Below are 22,212 nucleotides of genomic sequence, written 5' to 3'. Positions count from 1 at the left end.
TTCATAACACTTAATAACTATAAACTATTTCTATTAGCGTACTAATGCAACTTATTTTATTCAACATATGTAAATGTTATGATGGAATACTACTTTTCACATTGCCGTGATAGTATGGCATAGTTTCTCTTTTGTATAGCATTATGTATATATTGACCTAGATAAACAGATACAGAGTCGGGGCAGAAATGGTACTCATCTTGAACTTTGTCTTTGCAGGCAGGGCACATCCTCTTTTCGGTCGGTATGAGAAAATGATAGCATATTTTATGGACTATCTCAAAGCTACGTCGGTGAAAGTCAGACATCCAGGTAATAAGCTTTGAGACACGCCAAAAAGCAGTTAGCAACTGGATATGATTTTGGAAACGTGATTTTGACCGTTTCCAAGATCATATCCAGTTGCTTGAGTAACTTCTTTTTTGGCGTATCTCAAAGCTAATGTACACATTTTCTTTTCAGATGAATTGGTGTGGAAAGTTCTGGTGAACAGTACTACACCGATCGTGCGACTCACATTGGTGACTGAAGGATTGAGGATACTGCGTAGTGTGACTGAACATTAAGTCAACCGCAGTGTCTAAGGGTGTCCAATCGCAATCTTCGATGGTCAGCCATTGGGACTTTGCAACAAAACGTTGTCGACACTGAGCCGAATCATAGTGAAGTCAACTCTGGAAAAAACTGCACCAGTAAGACAATGACGGCCTTCCCTACAAATTTGTACCCTGTCACTGAGATCGCCAATGATACTCTGAACGTCACCACAGCCGAACCACCCCCCAGCCTCACATGGACCGTTCTCACGGCTACGTCACTCTCCATCGTCACCCTCACCTCCATATTAGGAAACGCGCTGGTATTGGTCACCCTCACGGTGGAACGTCATCTCCGGACCCCTGCCAACTCTCTGATTGGCTCCCTGGCTGTGGCAGATCTCCTGGTCTCCCTATTGGTGAGTTTTGAATTTCGTCCTAACGGTTTTAAGTGTTCAAATTGATTGTAGGGAATCATTTGTACCAATTAGAAAATTACCTCGCATTTTACAAGGTATGATTACACTAATGAATTGGTTCCTTGGAAAATGTTGAGGATGAATTGTTTTGTATCTATTATATAATCATCTACCTGAATAGTTTTCCGTCCTTGACATCGCTAAAGCTTTCTAATTATCTAGGTGGGATTTTGTGATCCCTCCAAAACGACTGAGTCTGGAATTGATTTTCTTAACAAGGCGACACTGGGTCGTCTAGACTACAATAAATTGTCTGAGCTTTAAAGTTTTACTGACGATGGACATCTAGATTTGGTCCTTGTCTTCTGGGTAATACCGTAGACAACTGCCTCAAATTTTACCGCGTGAAATGGCTGTCAGACTAAGGTTTTCGCCTAGTGGCAGTAAAGTTTTTATGTCCTGAAGTCTACCTGGTGAAGTTGAGTGTGTGTGGTGTGTGTGTGTGTTTGTGTGTGCGCAAATGTGTGTGTGTGGATGTGTGTGCGTGGGTGCGCGCGCACGTGTGTGGATGGCGTTCAGCACCAAGGACAGGTATACTTGCATGTGTGTGTGTGTGTGTGTGGATGGCGTTCAGCACCAAGGATAGGTATGTTTGCATGTGTGTCTGTGTGGATGGCGTTCAGCACCAAGGACAGGTATGTTTGCATGTGTGTCTGTGTGGATGGCGTTCGGCACCAAGGACAGGTATGTTTGCATGTGTGTGGTGTGTGTGTGTGTGTATGGCGTTCAGCACCAAGGACAGGTATGTTTGCATGTGTGTGTGTGTGTGGATGGCGTTCAGTACCAAGGACAGGTATGTTTGCATGTGTGTCTGTGTGGATGGCGTTCAGCACCAAGGACAGGTATGTTTGTATGTATGTATGTGTGTGTGTGTGTGTGTGTGTGTGTGTGTGTGTGTGTGTGTGGATGGCGTTCAGCACCAGGAACAGGCATGTTTGCATGTGTGTGTGTGTGTGGATAGCGTTCAGCACCAAGGAAATGTATGTTTGCATGTGTGTCTGTGTGGATGGCGTTCAGCACCAAGGACAGGTATGTTTGCATGTGTGTCTGTGTGTGGATGGCGTTCAGCACCAAGGACAGGTGTGTTTGCATGTGTGTGTGTGCGCGCGTGTGTGGATGGATGTGTGTGCGTGATCATGAGTGCGCGCGCACGTGTGTGGATGGCGTTCAGCACCAAGGACAGGTTTTTTTTCGGAGCATATACATGTGCGATATCGTGTCAAAAGTAGATCAATACATAACGATTCCAGCCACCCATAAATATGCATTAACTAGCTCCATCTGCAGTTCATATTAGCAATGCTAGATAAGAATTATGGACGTCACTCAGGCATTCCTCTACAGCAAAGGATTTGCCAATTTAGTGAGAGATAACATTTTATAGTTGATTGTACATTATATACAAATGAGAGGTCCCTTTATACTGATATAATAGATAAGTTCCCCAGCTTAAGACTTTAAGATGAAACAGAAAAATTCGTATTCCTTATGAAACTTGACAAAAAATTTACATGTATCATTAGCTCCATATGTGCGTACATCCATTGCCTCAAGAGGCAAGATGAACCTGTAAATAGTAGCTCACATTAGTATGTATAGTTTTAGTATGTATAGTTTAAGTGTTATTGTTGTATTTTTTCCCTGTTTATTCTTGACCTGTACTTAGCTTGTTAGAGCACAAACGTACAATAAATGTCTTTACTAGTAAAAGGTTGAACTTTATTCCAACACACAATTTACAGAGATCAAATTTTCAGCGACCACTGTCGCCTTCATCAGGATAATTAATTTGTAAATTGTGTGTTGGAATAAAGTTCAACCTTTTACTAGTATTACTACCAACAAGGATGAACTTTCATGATAATAAATGTCTTTCATTAATTCATGAATTCTATGCATGCCCTCCTCCCCCCTAGGTCATGCCGATCAGTGCATCCTACGAGCTGACCCAGACGTGGCGGCTGGGGCGGGCCATGTGTGACATCTGGATCATCCTGGACGTGACCTGCTGCACGGCCTCCATCTTGTCCCTCTGTATCATCGCTCTGGACCGGTACTGGGCCATCACAGACGCCGTCAAGGTTAGGGACACACATACACACACAAACACACACACACACACACACACACACACACACAAAGAGAGAGAGAGAGAGAGAGAGAGAGAGAGAGAGAGAGAGAGAGAGAGAGAGAGAGAGAGGTAGAGAGAGTTAGAGAGAGAGAGATTTCTTACATCATTTTTACCTATAGTTTTCGATATCAGCCCATCTAGATGTAAGGTTGCTGAATTATGGGAACTAGTCCGGAATTAAACTGGAGGCTGTTTATTTGAACTTTTCTTTTGTCCCGCAGTACGTGCACAAGCGCACGCCGAAGCGGATGATGGTGATGATCGGCGTGGTGTGGCTCCTGTCCGTCGGTATCTCAATCCCGCCCGTGTTCGGCTGGAGGAAACCCGAGGACACAGCCGACCCAAACAACTGCCTCATCTCTCAGGTATATATCAAAGACTCACACACGAACAAACATACATATTCAATTAGCCCTATCCTTGGTGCTGAACGCCATTCACAGACTCACTCACACACGCACAGACATACATACATATTCGACCAGCCCTGTCCTTGGTGCTTTTTTCTATAAAGTGTAAGTGCATACAATAGCCTGGGTTGTAACATTAGAATACACTTAGAATCCATTATATGGATGAAATCCGCGCACGCATGAATTTTCGGCCGTTTCCAAAAAAAAAAAGTTTTCAACCATACTGTAAATCGTACAAAACAGTGGCAAAATTAGCAAATAAGTTGCCCCAGAAAATATTGAAAAACAATACCAATGTCGTAGAATGCCAAAATCAAACGAAAAAGACAAAAATGTAAAGAAATGAACTTGAAGACTAGATTATTCGCCATCCCATACTATGTGTCATTTGTTCAACATTCATGACCATGAAGATGCCATTGATCAGAATAAAGGCAACTTTTTTTGCCAAACTTTTTTATTCGCACGCTCGCATCAGTTTTGGGGTTTCCAGAGGATGTCATCCATATAATCAAATCAACATGGCCTAATGGGATGTTCAGTTGATAAGGAATGTCTGTTTTGCCCAATTTATCCCAGGACCACGCCTACACCATTTTCTCCACGTTCGGCGCCTTCTACATCCCTCTGATCATCGTCCTGGCCGTGTACTACAAAATCTTCCGGGCTGCGCAGGCAAGGATCAGGAAGAGGATCAACTCTCGTGCCAAGATGGGCCTGTCCCAGGTACGCTACACTACAGTACGGTTTCAAGCTAGCTGTGTTCTGAACGCTTTCATTGCTAGCCGTTGCTTGTCGTTGCGTGCTTATTTCATTTAGGCCACAGCAAGTAATTCTTGTGGATGACTTCAGCGCGCGCATTAATTTTAGAGTTTGAAAAAACAAAAAACAAGAAATTTTGTTGCCCTCTGACATGCCAAAAATGGTGCAAAGATGTCTGTTGCAGATAAATATGAAGAGAGGATACAAGACTAGGCTGTTATTTATTGGTTAGTCTTTTCTTTTTTGATGCAGTGATGTATTTTATTCCTTTTATATGCTCCCACTGAATCAAAACAAATGATTAAAACTTGGATGTTGTAATAGTTGACGGTAAACTTAGCACAATACAGGAATAATTTCTTCTCATATTATTCAAGGTTTATGATATGAAAAGTTTAAAATGGAATCTTTTTTTCTTGGCGCTCTCGCATTAGATTTAGGGACTCAAGAGAACGTCATCCATAAAAACTACTCGGTGTGGCCTTATCTGTTAATCCACAAGTGCTACACAATAGTCATGTACATTGTATTGTGTATACTAGCTAATGCTGAGGTCACATTTCCAAACCGGGGCCCGGCCAGGCTGTTTCAAGTAACGAAAAATCAACAATTTTTATCAAGATTATACGCAAAACGTTCCATAATCAATTTTTAAAAACTTTTTTGTGCTTTGTTGTCTTTTATATCATTTTTCGTTCCATAAGACTGCCCGGCCGCGGGCCCCGGTTTGGAAATGTGAGTGACCTCAGCATAAGTATCCATTTCATGGTGTGGCATCTTCGGTCCTTAGATGCGACCGTCCCATGACATGACGCATGCGCAAAGCAATGCTCCATCCTCCTCCCCTGAATTGTCCCACCGCTCGCCTGAGTCCGTGGCGAGGGTCCAGCCTAACGCCCTGTCCACCCTGCAGCTGGCGGGCAGGCCGACGGTAAGTAGCCCCGCTTCTATGTCGTCTCGTAGCCGCGCGGTCGTCGTAGGTTTTTCTCTTCCAACATTTAAGACTAGAAAGGTTATAGCCTCTACCAGGCTTGGGGAGGCGGCTAGAAAGAGTAGAAATCGGCCAACTAGAGAGATAAGCATGCCAAGGGAGTTTGTCCGTTGAGAGAACATTTCGCCGCACCCCAATGATGATTTATAATAATGTGGGGATTACTTTTATACCGTTTGATCGTAGCGACTCCGCACAGGCTTGGGTGCGGCGAAACGGACAAACTCCCCTGGCATGCTTATCTCTATATTTGGCCGATTTCTACTCTTTCCAGCCGCCTCCCCAAGCCTGGTAGGGGCTATAGAAAGGTAACATTTGCAAAGAAAATGCATAATGTTTACCTTGCTCTGTTAATTGTACATTGATATTTTCCTTATTTCACTTATTATTTATTTTGATTTCTGTATGATTGATTTGATATTATTTGATGTATGCCTATTTTGGACCGTTTATTCTTCTGTTACTTAAGTTCGTGCTTAAGTTACCTTATTTTAATTTGCCCCTTGATTGTACATAAGTTTCTTCAGTGATTACTTTATGTTGTATTATATTGTTATTATTTTATTGTGTTTGGGGATTGCCCCCCAGGGTGCATTGAAAACCGCCCTTCAGGGCGATATGTTTCTCTGGTTAAATAAACAATAAACAAACAAACAATTTAGAAAACAAGATGTATAGCTGGATTTGGGAGGACACTTGCCTTATTATCCCAAGAATGTATTCAGTTTGCGATCGCACGGCAGTCTCACGATGTATGTGACCTGACCGTAACCTGTGTTGCACAATTAATTTCTCGCTGTTGATTTGATTTTTTATTCATTGAAATTGCAACAGTGCAATACACGTGGGACACAGGCAGCTGTTGCTGGTGTTGTGTCCCACACATAGAAACAAATACAGGACAGACAATATTCATTTTCCTTTCCCAATGGCAAAAAATCGGTGGCATGTCAGGACTCGAACCCGGGACCTCTTTGTTCCGAGTCAAGCACTCTGCCATTGCGCCACACGACCCCACTGTTAGGGGCTGATTGGGTCCCTGTTCCGACAGCCTGTGGTCGTTCATCTCTAAGCTAGAAAACTGGCTTATATAATCGAAAATTTCCCAGGATTCTTTGTCAATGTGCCTCACGTGCGCAGCCCCCAAAATCATAGTCACAGTTTTCAGACAAATTGGCCCTCTTAGCACCTACGCAGAAATGCGAATCTTGAAATATAGGGCATATGGCACTAGCTTCTTGCAAAGAATCATCACAGCAGGAAGAACTGTGAAGAACCTTTTCAATCGGCCTGTGCCAAGGGTTAATCTGTTAGAAACACAAAAGAAACACGTGTACGATGCAGAAGTGTTAAAGGTACTGAAGATGTCATTAACATCCAAATTAGCAATGCACGTGGGCTAACTACGCTTCTAGTGGTTTCTTTGTAATGACGACTGAAAAACAAGACACTTAACCTTACGAAGGCCATAGAAAAAAAAACTTCTATGTATTGTGAAAAGATGTGAAAACTTTGTAAGGTACCGAAGATGTTATTAACATCCAAATTGGCAATGCCGTGGGCTAACTACGTTTCTAGTGGTTTCTTTGTAATGACGACTGAAAAACAAGACACTTAACCTTACGAAGGCCATAGAAAAAAACTTCTATGTATTGTGAAAAGATGTGAAAACTTTGTAAGGTACCGAAGATGTCATTATATAACATCCAAATTGGCAATGCACGTGGGCTAACTACGCTTCTAGTGGTTTCTTTGTAATGACGACTGAAAAACAAGGCACTTAACCTTACGAAGGCCATAGAAAACTTCTATGTATGTGAAAAGATGTGAAAACTTTATAAGGTATATGGAAGATGTCATTATATAACATAAAAATTGGCAATGACGTGGGCTAACTACGCTTCTAGTGGTTTCTTTGTAATGACGACTGAAAAACAAGACACTTAACCTTACGAAGGCCATAGAAAAAAAACTTCTATGTATTGTGAAAAGATGTGAAAACTTTGTAAGGTACCGAAGATGTCTTTAACATCCAAATTGTCAATGACGAGGGTTAACTACGTTTCAAGTGGTTTCTTTGTAATGACGACTGAAAAACAAGACACCTTACGAAGGCCATAAAAAAAACTTCTATGTATTGTGAAAAGATGTAAAACTTTGTAAGGTACCGAAGATGTCTTTAACATCCAAATTGTCAATGACGAGGGCTAACTACGTTTCAAGTGGTTTCTTTGTAATGACGACTGAAAAACAAGACACTTAACAATACGAAGGCCATAGAAAACTTCTATGTGTTGTGAAAAGATATGAAATCTTTGTAATACTTTACAAATTGAACATAGCAAATCTTGGATACAAATGTGAAATATCAGTAAATTTGGTGATAAATTGATAGAAGAGATATGTCTCTTACAAACAGGCGCCTGGCAATAACGTTCTTTTTCTTACTGTCTGTAAATGTAACTGTAAAAGTAGTACGCCTTCGTTGTTGTTGTTTTTTTTTTTTTATTTTTTATTTTTTTTTTTTTTATTTGCAAATTCAACAAGGACAATACAAGACAAGGTGGTGAGGTACTCTAGCTGTTGCTAATTTTAGCCTCACCACCAAACATAGAATACAATTACAATACATAACAAAAAAACAGAGAACAGCAAATGGTTGGGATGGGTCGTTAAATAGTACAAAGAAATGTTTAGTAGGCTATATGATAAATCAATCGAGTACAAACCGTTTGGTATCAACAATATAAGTTTGAGTGGTTAGCAAGATATTACAGTTTGTATCATAGTATAAATCAGGTAATCCTCTAAGTAAAATATCACATAACAATTGTTCAGACATATTGAAAACATCAAAATCAAAGTCTACCACATTCTGGAGATTGCTGAGTAGGGTAACTCTTTGTTGATTATATAAAGGGCAGTGTAAAAGAAAATGTATGACACTCTCACAACGAGACCCGCAGATACAAGCAGCACTAGGGGCTAAATTTCTTAAGAATAAACTGTGGTTAAGACTACAGGTCCCGATGCGGAGACGCGTGAGTAATGCGCAGGTGTACCTGGGGCCAATGCTAAAATGTCGGTAAAAAGGGGAACGTACTGACTTTACTAAGTACTTCTTATACAATGAAAGATTCAGAGATCGAACAGCTACATCAAGACCATTCCAGTGATGCGTAGCATATGGAATGAAAGACTTTTTATACCTAGTTGTAAGACAAAGCGGTAGCCGTAAATTAGATTTATTACGAAGATCATACGAAGTCGAAAAAGAAACTTCGGGAGAGATCAGGTCCCTGAGATACTGACGGGTATGGCCATGGATTACTTTGTACATCATGATCAGTGAGTGAACATGGCGACGATCAGAGAGTCTCTCCCAGCCTAAATCAACAAGGAGTGAGGAGTAAGAAGACCCTCTGACAGCCCCTGAAACTGTAAGTGCACATTCATATTGGACTCGTTCTAATCGTTGAGAATCATACACAGTGCATCCATGCCATATTATGTCAGCATATTCAAGAAGAGGTCGAATAAAAGATTTAAAAATAGCATCAAGTACAGTGCGTGGTAATCTAAATTTCAACTTATTGAGAGTGGACACTCGTTTGGATACATTAGCAATCATATGTGAAATTTGAGTTTCCCAAGACATGGTGGAGGTAAGTATCATTCCTATATGCTTATGAACTTTAACAGATTTAATAACACAATTATCAAGTATAATGGGGGGATGGTCTGGAGAATTGGATTTCCTAGAAAAACACATCTCTTCAGTCTTTAGCGGATTAAGCTCCATAAGCCAGGTCGAAGACCAGCGTGATATCTTCCTAAGATCAGAGTTAAGTCGATCAGCTGAAGAGTTGGGATTGTCTACAATGTCCAGAAGGGAGCTATCATCTGCAAATAAGTAGGGGCAGGTAACCAAGCCATCCACCATGTCATTTATGTAAATAAGAAACAGAAGGGGCCCAAGTACCGAACCCTGAGGTACACCTGCGCTGACATGTTTCCAGTCGGAACAATGACCCTCAATAACAACTCTTTGTTCTCTATCAGAAAGATAACTGTAGAGCCAATTTAAAATTGGACCATCTACCCCGTTTCTTTGAAGTTTAAAAATTAATCCTTGTTGTTGTTGTTGTCATGTCCTTTTTTTTGTTGTTGTTGTCATGTCGTTTTTGTTGTTGTTTGTCTACAGTCTGCGTCCAGAAGCCCGAACGTTACAAATAGACATCGCATTTCGGTGAGTACTTAAAAAAAATCCACCACCACAATACATTCACAAACCAACCCCATCTGTTTATTATTTCTTGGATATGTTCGTCTAGTACTTATATTTTGTCTCTGTATCCGTGTATGTCATGTCTTATGGTTCAAAGTACACGGAAGGAAACTTGCAATCAGATAAAACGAAGTCAGGGAAGTTAGTAGAATATTCATCAATTGGTGATTGTTTCGAAAGGTAGCAAACACGTACCTCCAAATATTTGACGTCAACTCTACGTAGCATGTCGGCAGAATGTACTGCACCTGCGCGAAACCCGTAATGCATTGTGCCTAGCACTTTAGCAGAACGTTTCATATAAGGTCGTATTCGCATATGTAAGGTTAACATCCCATCTGTAGTTTTAAATTGTCATGTCGGAAAAAATATCGTCTGCACAGGCAAAATTCTGATGCAACGTTGACTAAAAATCCAACGAAAACAGTGAAAATGGGAGTTTTGCAAAGGCGCAGTACGTTCTGCCGACGTGCTGTATGTCTTGATCACAGAGTGACCTAGTCTCGCGAGAATACGAGACTAGATCGAGACTTGTGTGGATCTTCTGGCCTCCCCCGCCTCCTTACGGAGCAGAGGTAAGTAGGACTAGGGCAGCTCCTAGCCCTCATTACGATCTACACAAGACTCGATCTAGTCTCAAGCGAGACTAGGTCACGCCGTGATCAAGACATACAGTGGACGTTGAAAACTTACGAAGGTACTTGTCTGCTACGTTTCAAAACAGTCATTGATTTATGAATATTCTACTAACTGTTATAAAAAATCTATACGTGACTGATGAACCTCTTCAATGAAGTCAGGAAAAACTAGAAAAGCTAGATACTTCAACAGATAGCAAGATATATCTTGAACGCAGTATTTCTGTCTGTTTGTTCAACTGCAGATCTTCCAATCTCTCCAGGCGGAGGGCGAGGCCACAGAGAACAACCTGGCGGACGTGGAGCGGCCGGGCCCGGGGAACGTGAACCAGAACGGCACGCTGCAGGTGGGCAGGGCGATGCGCTACTCCCGCCGGCCGAACGGGGGACACGCCGCCACCACCAGTCACAAGGACATCACCCCGGACGCCGTCACTACCACCGAGGTACGTCGGCCATTTGAATAACACACTATTTGAGAACTTGAATGTTCACTAGAGGTATTGTTTTCGGTATGTTTGTGTGTGTTTGCTAGCCTCTACCTGGCCCAGGCACCGCGAATCGCTGAAAAAATAAATAGAAATTGGCCAAAATACAGGGAATGGCTTATCAAGGGAGTTAGCCGGCCAGAGAGGGTACATTTTGCGACGTACCCACGTCATTTTTCCAGCGATCCGCAGTGCCTGGTAGAGGCTGTGTGCTTGGTTGTGCGTCCGAATTTGAATGCAGAAGTGTGCCAGGAAAAAAAGTGGGAGATTTTGTAACCGCAGATTGACATGAAGGTCCACCCCAGACAGATTCTTCCAGTCACTGGGGATATCCATTAGGTCCGTTGAGGCGTTGTAATACGTCAGATCATCTCTTTGCTTGTGCCAATAAATTCACAAAACCTTGGAGGTATGAAATCTCCGAATTCTTGTTTCAAAATGAAATTTAACACTATAATAGAATCTACGACTGGGTAATGCATTTATATGATGTCTTGTAATCCAGTATGCCTCGAGCAATGCTGCTTGGCCACGCAAGATACGCACTCGCTTGATTCTGCTCTTATATAACGTCCATCGAGTAAGATATTCGTAAGCAGGAAATGACATATAAGTCATAAGTGGCGCGTATGGGCCTTGTTTTCAGGTGAAAATTGAATTAAGGCCACAGTAAGTAATTTTTATCGATGACATCAGCGCGCGCATTTATTTTCGCCTGATTTTGGAGAAAAAAAAATTTGTTGCCCTCTGACAGTGGTCAACATGCCGAAAATGGGCAAATATGTCTGTTGCCATGCTGGAACGTGGATGGCAGATAAATATGAAGAGAGGAGACAAGACAAGACAATGCTCTGATCTATTGTTTTGTCTTTTACTTTGATGCAGTGTTGTATTTCATTCCTTTTATATGTGATGTTCCCACTCAATCAAAACCATTTATACAATGATTGAAAACTTTAATTTTCATTGACAATGGGAGTTGTAATAGTTGGCAGTAAACTTAGCCCAATATAGGTATCATTTCTTGCTTAAGAAATTTTATGATATCAAAATTTGAAAATGTAGGAATCTTGTTTTTTGGTCCGCCTTGTTTTTTTTTCGCCCTATCACATTAGATTTGGAGTCTGCGGAGGATGTCATCTTCTTTGAAGGCAGTGGATAATGAATAGTCCCACATTCTGCATAATTAGTGGGTTTTGTGATATTAGTAGAAATTCAGTTTTTGGTGATCTTCTAAATGACGAAAGGATGGAGAAATTGCTGTAACTGTCTGAAATAATCTGTTTCTTTCGGTCTCATAGTGAGGACACTGGCTAACAAAATGTATTTCATTTTCCACTGCATTCATTGTACAATATTTACGTAATCTCTCGTGCACAGGTAGTTTTCTATAGCGGCCTTTTTCTATCTCTAGTAGATGCGCACTTATTCTATCTAATCTTACACATGGCAGCTCGCTCGTCAAATTCATTGTGGTATAGGTATTTTTCCACAGAGTAGTCGGATTTGAGAGTCTTGTAAAATCTTAGCTAGCGTAGTAGTAGAAGTAGAAGTTTTTTCCCCAGACAGTTGTTACCTGTCTCCTGTTACTGTATTGCAATGAGTATTATACTTGATTGTAAAAGCAATTAGCCTTCGGGCATGATTTTGCAAATAAAGTTTTATAAATGAAGAAAATGTACTTCTTGCAGGCCCTCCAGTCTAGGATGGTGAGCCAGAAGAAGATCCTGTTCTCCAAGGAGCGGAAGGCGGCGCAGACACTGGGCGTCATCACGGGCGTGTTCGTGTTCTGCTGGCTGCCGTTCTTCCTGGTCGCGCTGATCGGGCCCTTCTGCGCCACCTGTCACATCTCCGACGTCATCAAGAGCGTCGTGCTGTGGCTCGGCTACGTCAACTGCATGGTCAACCCTTTCCTGTACGCCTTCCTCAACAAGGACTTCCAGAAGTCCTTCAAGAAGATCCTGTTCGGCAGGCGCTGAGACGCAGATAAAGTAATTAGGTCAACAGCCAATCAGCAACCATGAACTACTACCCGGTGGGACGCTGAGACACAGGTGTTCCTTTAGCAGATAAAGTAATTAAGTGAACAGCCAATCAGCAACCACATCTCTCGGAGCCACGCACATGCTCCTGTGTGCATGCCCATATTTGGGTATCGGCCTCCTGCCCCCATGCCCAAATATGGTCACACTCCAAATATGGTAACACACACTGCTATAGTACATTTCTTGTAACACCACCAAAAGATATTGTTCGGCAGACACTACAGGGTCATAAGCCAGTCGCCATAAACTACTAACCGGTGGGGCATCGGTTTGGAAATGTGACTGTGAAAGCCGGTGTCCCCCGACTTCAAATCCGGCTCGGCTAAACCCCTACTACGTGGTTTACTAGGAAGATGTCAAGACCTTGTCACGTACTTCGTACGACGGGTTTACGACAGCACATTTCAGGATATTCTTGGAACAGTTGTGCATGTGTCGTGGAATATTGATATTTCAGCTTACACAAAAAATGTTGTAGTAGGTCCTTATCATAGTGGTTCTGTCATAGCGTTGCTGAAAATCATACCATAACAAGCCTGGCAATCAAAACATACATTGCCATGGCGACAGTGGTTGCTGTTATGGTTACTGTTTGCATGACACTGCCATCATTTCATGACTTTGAGGAAGACTTGGTACCTGTTAAGTCTAGACAGATACAGTGCACTCCTCCCTTGAGTATATAGTGAACGAGCCCCAGAGTCACAGAAAGTAGGGCCATCCGGGGCAGACAGGTCTTCCCAAGAGTTTCCAGGAATGTGGGCATAGATATGGGTCAGAGAAATGCCTGTGGACATTCCATGCCTGTGGACAAAATGCCTGTACCATTCCTAGAATTCTCCAAACTGCACACAATATTGTACCAAAAATCGTGCAACGTATGTGACTGCTATAAGAATCCTGACTATATTTCCTAACACCTTTCTGATGATAAACGTATTGTGAACTCCCTTACGATTTCATAACCGAATTGAGATAACAAAGACGATTCTCATGAAATGAATACGCTATTTTTCACAATGATATGTTTAAAAACTATTTTGTTTCGGGTTCATATGGTAGCTTGAGGCACGGAACATTTCAGTGTGAGAACTGAGGTCAGTCTGAAATTTAAACTGCATTCTTTACGCTGCATTTACAAAAGCCGCCGCATCTTAAAAGTCCAAACTCGATGGTGAATCGTGAAGATCTCGCAAGTATTCGAGTGACCTGGTGGGTACAAAGTGATCAATGCAAACAAAGAGCATATAGAATGGATTTAGAATTTCTGCTCTACAAAAGTAAGGACCAGTTGACAGAAGATGGAACAATGGTCTTTTAAATAGATTTTTCTTTATAATATATATATTGATTTTTATCTATCTAACATAAAGAGATGGAAAAGTTTTTGTTTGATACAAGAGTTAATGAGTAACCTCTAAACTCACCTATAGCTGGTAGACACAGACAAGAATGAGCAAAACACCAATGAAATATATACTTTTGTTTATTCTACAATCTTCGTTTGGTGGCCTCGCGATTTTCAAACCTGAATATGATAATCTATTTTCATATTTTACAAACGTTCATTCCATCTCCCTACAGTATGCGACGTGTAACCTCTAAACTCACCTATAGTTGGTAGACTAGACACAGACAAGAATGAGCAAAACACCAATGAAATATATACTTTTGTTTATTCTACAATCTTCGTTTGGCGGCCTCGCGATTTTCAAACCTGAATATGATAATCTATTTTCATATTTTGCAAACGTTCATTCCATCTCCCTACAGTATGCGACGTGTTGAATATACCATGAAATGTATGAAATATACCTTGGGATGTGGGGGCATTTTGACCTTATGACCTTGATGACGTATTTCATGACGCCACTACCCCTTTCCGAGAATAGACCTCTACACCTGAGGCCATAATTTGCTAGAAGACATATATTTGCCAAGCCATATAATCCATTTGCGTTAAAAAAAAGATATTCAGAGGTCATTTCGGCTACGTTCACGGGGAGTTGGCCATAGAAGAATCTAGAAGTATATTGATAAAATTACTCTCTTATTCAGAAAATCATGACAATCATTCTTGGATATTTTATTTCAGATGTAATTGTTTAGTAAGCTGAAATGCTTGTCAGTAGCATTTTATGTTAAACGTTAAGGATATCTATATTTATCAAAAGATACTTTGAGTGTTAATGTATCATAATCTAGAAGCATACATGTATATATTTACGGTTATGTTATTCAGATACGCAAGGTAAGGTTACGGTTGTGTTTGAAACTTTGATTCAGTAGCTTTTGTGATTATCTTTGTAAACGTGTCCGCATGCTATTTTAATAGGAGATATCTTCTTACATGTAATTGTATAATTATTCTTTTATGTATGGACGTAAAAGCAGCTTTTGATGTTTAATTGCCGTTATATTTATGTGGTCCACAGTTCTTTATTTGAACCCATGACCTAGTTTCCTGTTTGGGTGACGTCACAGGAAGTTGTTATAATGTTTCTTCTTCAACCGCGAAATTCAACATATGTAAGGCGCGACCTTTCCACCAATCGAATGCCTCCTAGCAGGTGTTCTCGGTTTTAACGACTGTCGGGTACGGTTTTGGATGAAGGTTCCTGGATGACGTCACAGGAAGTTGTCACAATGTTTCTTCTTCAACCACGAAATGCTACACATGTAAGGCGCGACCTTTCCTCCAATCGAATGCCTCGTAGCAGGTGTTCTCGGTTTTAACGATTGTCGGGTACGATGTTCGATGACCTCTGTGGCCTTCAGACGTATAGGTCACGGCTTACGTCCGAATAGCTCCGAGTCAAAACGACGATCGAAAGCTTTCGGGCCAGATGAAAGTCAACGATAAGCAAGGAAACTCCAGGAAAAGCCAGGCGTGTATTCGGCTATATCTCGGATATGTTTTGGCATGAAATTTCATCTGAGTTGGTAAAATACATATAACATAATGAAAACTAGAAAGGTAACATTTGCAAAGCAAATGCATGATGTTTACATCTAGATCTGTTAATTCTTACCCAGACACATTCATATATATGTTCAGACAGAAGTCTAAATCCCTCTTGCTATAAAATTGCAACATGATGTAACCCAACACTAGTTATCATGGTTCAGGTCATTGACCTTATTTGTTTGAGGAAGAACAAGAGGAAACAGACCAAAAACAATACGTTTTCCTTCGGTAAACTTGATTAAACTGTACTCCAACTCAAGAAGGATGACTCACCAGGAACTTTCGACAAAATAACTCGGTCTTCATCAGCTTTCTGACCGGAGTGCGGTAGACGTGTGACTTTTACCCACTTCCCGGTATATCTTGCTTTTTGGGCCGCAATGTTAAGCCATATGCTTAACCTGTCAATAGCGAGAAAAATCTTATTGTCAGGCCATGCTTAACCTGTCAATAGCGAGAAAAATCTTATTGTCAGACCATGCTTAACCTGTCAATAGCGAGAAAAATCTTATTGACAGGCCATGCTTAACCTGTCAATAGCGATAAAAATCTTATTGACATGCCATGCTTAACCTGTCAATAGCGAGAAAAATCTTATTGACAGGCCATGCTTAACCTGTCAATAACGAGAAAAATCTTATTGTCAGACCATGCTTAACCTGTCAATAGCGAGAAAAAAATATTGAGAAAAAATCTCATTGACAGGTCATGCTTAACCTGTCAATAGCGAGAAAAATCTTATTGACAGGCCATACTTAACCTGTCAATAGCGAGAAAAATCTTATTGACAGGCCATTCTTAACCTGTCAATAGCGAGAAAAATCTTGTTGACAGGCAAATACTTTTTCACAACATAGTTGCATTCATTTATCGATAGTGTCTAGCGTTACACCATCTTCGCTTTGACATATTGACGGTGCATTTATTGGTGAATAATTATGCTTTAGTTGGGTCGTTAAGGAGGCTAATTTTGCTAGGGATCTCTTTGGCAAGTTTGAATGATACAGTACCGGTTGATAGGTTGAATGATGTTATATGCATATAAGAAATTGTGCAGCGTTTTTCAGCTCCAAGTTTGATAAGGCCACACCAAGTTAAATTTATGGATGACGTCCGCGCGCGCATTGATTTTGGGGTGTCCTAGAAAAAAACAAGAAATTCCGCTTCCTGTAACTATGACCAAACTTTCACCAAAGAGTCACGACAGTGCCGCAAATTGACGTGAAACCCGCAACGCGAAAACAGGACAGGACGACAACTTTTGTTCCACCTGATTTTTTGCTTTTTGATGATGAATAAAAGACTTCTTGCTTGTTACACTGTGTCACCTCATTCAATTTGTGTCCTAACATTTGCAGTCTCTTAGTATATTTCTAATCTAGGCATCTTGTTTTTAGGGCCCTTCTTGTTTTTTTTTCGCCCTCTCGCATTAGATTTAGAGTCTCCAAAGGACGTCATCCATAAAATTTACTTGGTGTGGCCTAAACTACCATCGCCTTGGTGTATGAATCTTACTCAGACCAGATATGAAAAGGTGTGACAAAGATATATCGATATGACGACATAGTAAACTTGAGATTGAACAATCCTGACTAAGACATATACTGTCTACCCTCTGGCCTTTGTCTTCATATCCTTTCTTCAGCAGATGAATTATACATATGAATATGTTATCCTAGATGATATATTTATCAGTGGTGAACGTCTTGTCTATAATATTTATAGGCCAATATGTTTGTTATTCAGTAATAGCTTGTTTTGATGATTTATGAAGCTTACATGCGTGGTGTTGCATAAAATTCGGTTAATTTCAATGACAATGGTATGTACATGTATATTCATGTAGTCGCTTGCTTTATCCTTGATAGCGTTAAATATATAGATGTTATAATAAGAATATGCTGTATCTGGCATATTTATATCATAAACAGAAGAGATTGTTGTTTATCTCTCTTATCAGTCGAAAAACAGTTGTAAACATGTAACAAGCATTATTTTTGTAGTACCTCTGTCGTCAGTATTGTTGCTTTTCTCAATAAAGTATTTTGCAAGAGTAATTTTGTCTCGACACGTGTACTCTCTGAATGAATGAATGAATGAATGAATGAATGAATGAATGAAACTTTATTTTCGTGTCGTGCGCTTTCCCGCGCCCAGCCCGTGTGGGCTTATACGACACCGTTTGAGTATAAATAATACATAAACAAAAGAGAATCAAAGGTACAGATAACAGAATCCAAACAAAATATGAACACAAATAAAGGTAGGCTACATACAATAATGGTGAACAAGGTGAACTCATAACAGATCATAAATGCAAATAAACAAATCTGTACATAATGTGTGTTTTTACTCTGTCTTGTCGTGTGAGATGAATGCACTATAGAAGACCATCAAATCTGACTGTACATAACAGCATGCATGTGAGCTAATGTACTCAGATCACAATAATGAAAAGACAACACACTTTGTTGGTTTATTTGCACAACAGCAATAAAGATTATACGTAATACACTAATAAGAAATAAAACAGGTGCAGGAGGAGGGAAAAAAGCTTATTTAGCTTATGCTAAGCCCTCCTCCTCTATACTAACCAAAACTAAACATAATTGAATTGAAATAATGCATACATACATAAGGAATTGTTATCAAAATAATTCAAACATAGGCAAAATGAAGCAATAACGTTCATTAACTTGATTTTTTTTTTATTTACCCAGGGCATATCTCCGCATGGGCGTTTTTCAGTGTTCCCTGCGGACATACAGTGACAAAAATACTTAAATAACAAACAAGGAAATAAAGATACAACATAACTTATTATAATTAAATACAATGATATTTAACATATTGGTAAAAGTGCTTCATATAATCATATGACAAACTGATGAATTACATGAAACAAGCAAAATAAATACAAGAGTGAAATAAATAAAGAAGGTAATGAGAATTTGCATATCAATGTTACAAAACAAAAGTAACATTACTATGTCGCCAGAACTTCCTGGTTAAAAATAAACGAGGCGACGGAAGCTGCTGTTTTCAAGGTAGATGAAAGCATTCTAAAGAGCTGCACCGGTACTGGACAAGGATTTCTTTCTATGTATGCCTGGAAGCGATAAGAATACAGGTTATCATAGCTGTTTCCCACACATTCAATTAAGGATAGAGAACGTTGTTGTATTACTGCTCGATTCAGTCCAACGAGAGGTATCCAGGAAGAAATGCGATTTCAGGGCAGCAAAACTAGAAATATTCTGAATAGGGCAAACTTTGTGATATTGACGCATACTGCTTCACATTAGCACATTTAAATCAGCATTTCATACTTGGGGCATTTAAAACTGAAGAAACAAGTCCCAATATGAGTCCTTTATTTTCTAGGTGGTACCCTAAAAATCAGCCCAAGGTCCTTCCAGTAACCATTTCCCATCAGAATTTTGGGAATTTTCTCTATGGGGGTCAGTATACATTGGGATAGTGTGGTTTCAACTCAGTATGTAGATAAATGACTAGAATATTGGCTTTGAAAATCGGGTTAAAAACTGCATTGGATGCCTTTAAGAGCCAATTTGCAAGTAAGTAACAAGGCATTGTCTGTTTTCGTGGTCGAGTAAAGAATTTAGCTCGCTATGAAGATGATTCATTCTTTCAGGGGGAGTGTACATTATGCCTAATGGCTCAGAGGGTGACGTTTTCCCTAGATACATCAGGGACGGTTCGTTTTAACAGAAGGGGTGATTACCTCCTTGAAAGGCTATAACATTAAATGTTACATATCTGTTGACGTGCTCAGCATATTTTGAAAATTATTTCAAATGATTTTGAGGTTATCTTCGAGAGTAAAGCAAACATTGACAAAGACAAACATTGAAGACGTAATTGATATATGACTAAATTGAAACTAGCATATGTGAGCAATTTTGTCTCCCCCTGCAATTTGTAATGGAATGTAGAGGTTTGATAAAGAAATAACGAAGTGTATACAAGTCCCTAGTACAATTAAAATACTGAAAATTGCCAAGATTCTTACGATACGCTCGGTACTGAAAGCTTATGTTTCTCCCAGATAATTTCAAGGGCCAGTCTAACCATAGGGTGGGTTGAAAAGTCGTTCTTTTATCTGTATGTATGTGTTTAGGGGGGAGGGTAGGAAAAAAGTGTTGAGCCAAATCCTTGAGCTGCCCCATACGTGAGAGGTCGGGTGTTTAGGGTTAGGGTTGGTATTAGAGTTAGGGTTAGGGTTAGTGTTAGGTTTGGTATTAGAGTTAGGGTTAGGTTAGAGTTAGAGTTAAGATCATTGTTCAGGGCTAGGGTTAGACTAGCGATTGGGGTTAGGTTAGGCCATGTTGATTTGATTATATGGATGACATCCGCGCGCGCATGGATTTTCGGCCGTTTCCAAAAAAAAAAGTTTTCAACCATACTGTAAATCGTACAAAACAGTTGCAAAATGAGCAAAAATATACCATAAGTTACAAAAAAAATTAATAAAAACTATACCAATGTCGTAGAATGCCAAAATCAAACGAAAAAAGACGAAATTGTAAAGAAATGAACTTGAAGACTAGATTATTCGCCAAACCATATTCTGTGCCATTTGCTCAACCCTAATGACCACGTAGATTTCATAATGAAAAGAACTTTTTTTTTGGAAAACTTTTTTTTATTCGCACGCGCGCATCAGTTTTGGGGCTCCCGGAGGATGTCATCCATATAATCAAATCAACATGGCCTTAGCTTTAGTCTCCCACACCACGACTAAACCCCTCCCACCCCTTGTCTTAGGTATATTGGAAACCCCCAATTAGTGTCATGTATTTGACAGGATCAACGATATGGCTGGGCACCGGTCCACACCCTAGACCCTATTGGTACATCCCAAAACACAAAACAACAACATGGCGTCAGAAGTGGGATTGTACTGGGCATCAGGCAGTGTTCCGTCCATGGCCGTCCTCATCACTCTAGAAGAAAAGGGGATAGACTACACCAGTAAAGAAGTCTCCTTCGCCGACCTGAAATCAGACGAAATCTTGAAACTAAATCCTCGAGGCCAGGTGAGATAAAAAATACAACGTCCTTGAAAAAAAGTCCTTGAAAGTGTGTCAATGCCTTGAGCTGTTGGTCGGTGCAATACGAGTTTAACAAGACTACTTTGTGTAGGCGTTTTTGGGTCACCCTTTGAACATTGAGTATTTCTTGGTAATAATATGAATATGACAGGAAGGCCAGTAATGGTTGGGTAATTGAATTTTTGTCTTGTTCTGGATGAAACAACCCTGTGTGTGTATAAACAGCATTTGTACGTAAGTATGCAAAGCAGTTCAACCGGTGAGGCGTATACATGTCAAGGACCTCACCTTTAGATACACGACATTTGTACCATGTCGGCATCCGGTCTTCATGTACATGTATGAAGCGTTCATTAACGTTGAGTTAGTTCATAATCAACTAAAAAGTACTGCTGGATTGAAACCTTTCATTTTTCAAAGTTGTTTCAGTGACAAATGGATATTGTAATATTTGACGGTAAACTTAGCACAACATAGGTGTCATTTCTTCTCATATCCTTCAAGGTTTATGATGCCAACATTTTAAAATGGAACCTTGTTTCTTTGGTCCGCCTTTTTTTTCGCCCTATCACATTAGATTTGGGGTTTGCGGAGAATGTCATCCATAAAATTTACTTGCTGTGGCCTAAAGTATATGGATGTACTTCTACGTCTACTTACATCGGTGACAAATACCCTACTATCACACTCCATTAGGGTACCATGCCCTATACCGTAACCTCTGACCCCTAGGGTCACTACACATCCAATTTTTCAAAGTAGTATCGTCGCCTACTAGATTCTAACGGTTATATAACAGTTATCTGACGTCAGAAATTACTTTGGGGAGCCCTCCGGGGTTCAATGTTACACTAAGAAGATTTGTCACATTTTCTTGGGTACACATGGGGGTGATCCTCGACCTAGGGCTACAAATCGACCTTGAAAAAGACGTCCCCTAAAGGACCTATTGGAACAGAAGGGAAAAACTGTCAGAATAAGACAGATTTGACACAAGAAACATTTTGTCAGAGCTATGATTTATGAATTGATGTGCTTGGACAAGGACAGATCTTTTATAGCACGTCCTTGGTTTGAAAGAGAAACTGGATTAAGATTTGCATAACGAAGTCCGCAGTGGTTCAATTCTCAGTAAGGCCATGTTGATTTGATTATATGGATGACATCCTCTGGGAACCCCAAAACTGATGCGCGCGTGCAAATAAAAAAAAAGTTTTGCAAAAAAAAAGTTGCTTTCACTATGAAATCTACGTGGTCATGAAGGTTGAACAAATGGCACAGAATATGTTATGGCGAATAATCTACTCTTCGAATCATTTCTTTACATTTTTGTCTTTTTTCCTTTGATTTTGGCATTCTACGACATTGGTATCGTTTCTAAATGTTTTCCTTGCAACT

At 40.2% G+C, this 22,212-nt stretch overlaps 2 protein-coding genes across 2 annotated transcripts in view; both read left to right on the top strand.

The window, feature by feature from the left end:
- The first annotated feature begins 533 nt into the window (after nt 1-533).
- On the top strand, nt 534-13,005 carry LOC109486542 (5-hydroxytryptamine receptor 1A-like). Its single transcript, XM_019790379.1, has 5 exons — nt 534-955; nt 2,932-3,096; nt 3,368-3,511; nt 4,139-4,285; nt 12,418-13,005. Exons 1-5 carry the CDS (start codon nt 701-703, stop codon nt 12,703-12,705), a joined length of 999 nt encoding a protein of 332 aa, XP_019645938.1. The 5' UTR covers nt 534-700; the 3' UTR covers nt 12,706-13,005.
- Nucleotides 13,006-20,625: 7,620 nt separating this feature from the next.
- Nucleotides 20,626-22,212, top strand: part of LOC109486597 (glutathione S-transferase A-like) — a 14,209-nt gene continuing 12,622 nt past the window's right edge. Inside the window, exon 1 of the mRNA XM_019790458.1 lies at nt 20,626-20,799. Within this exon, the coding sequence (XP_019646017.1) occupies nt 20,641-20,799 (159 nt within the window). The 5' untranslated portion in view covers nt 20,626-20,640. The remainder of the gene's footprint in view (nt 20,800-22,212) is intronic.

The sequence above is a fragment of the Branchiostoma belcheri genome, unplaced genomic scaffold (genome assembly GCF_001625305.1).
Source record: "Branchiostoma belcheri isolate BF01 breed outbred unplaced genomic scaffold, Haploidv18h27 scaffold81, whole genome shotgun sequence".
Taxonomy (NCBI): Eukaryota; Metazoa; Chordata; class Leptocardii; order Amphioxiformes; family Branchiostomatidae; genus Branchiostoma; species Branchiostoma belcheri.
Note: the sequence above shows the minus strand (reverse complement) of the source record. Positions and strands in the feature narration are given on the sequence as shown.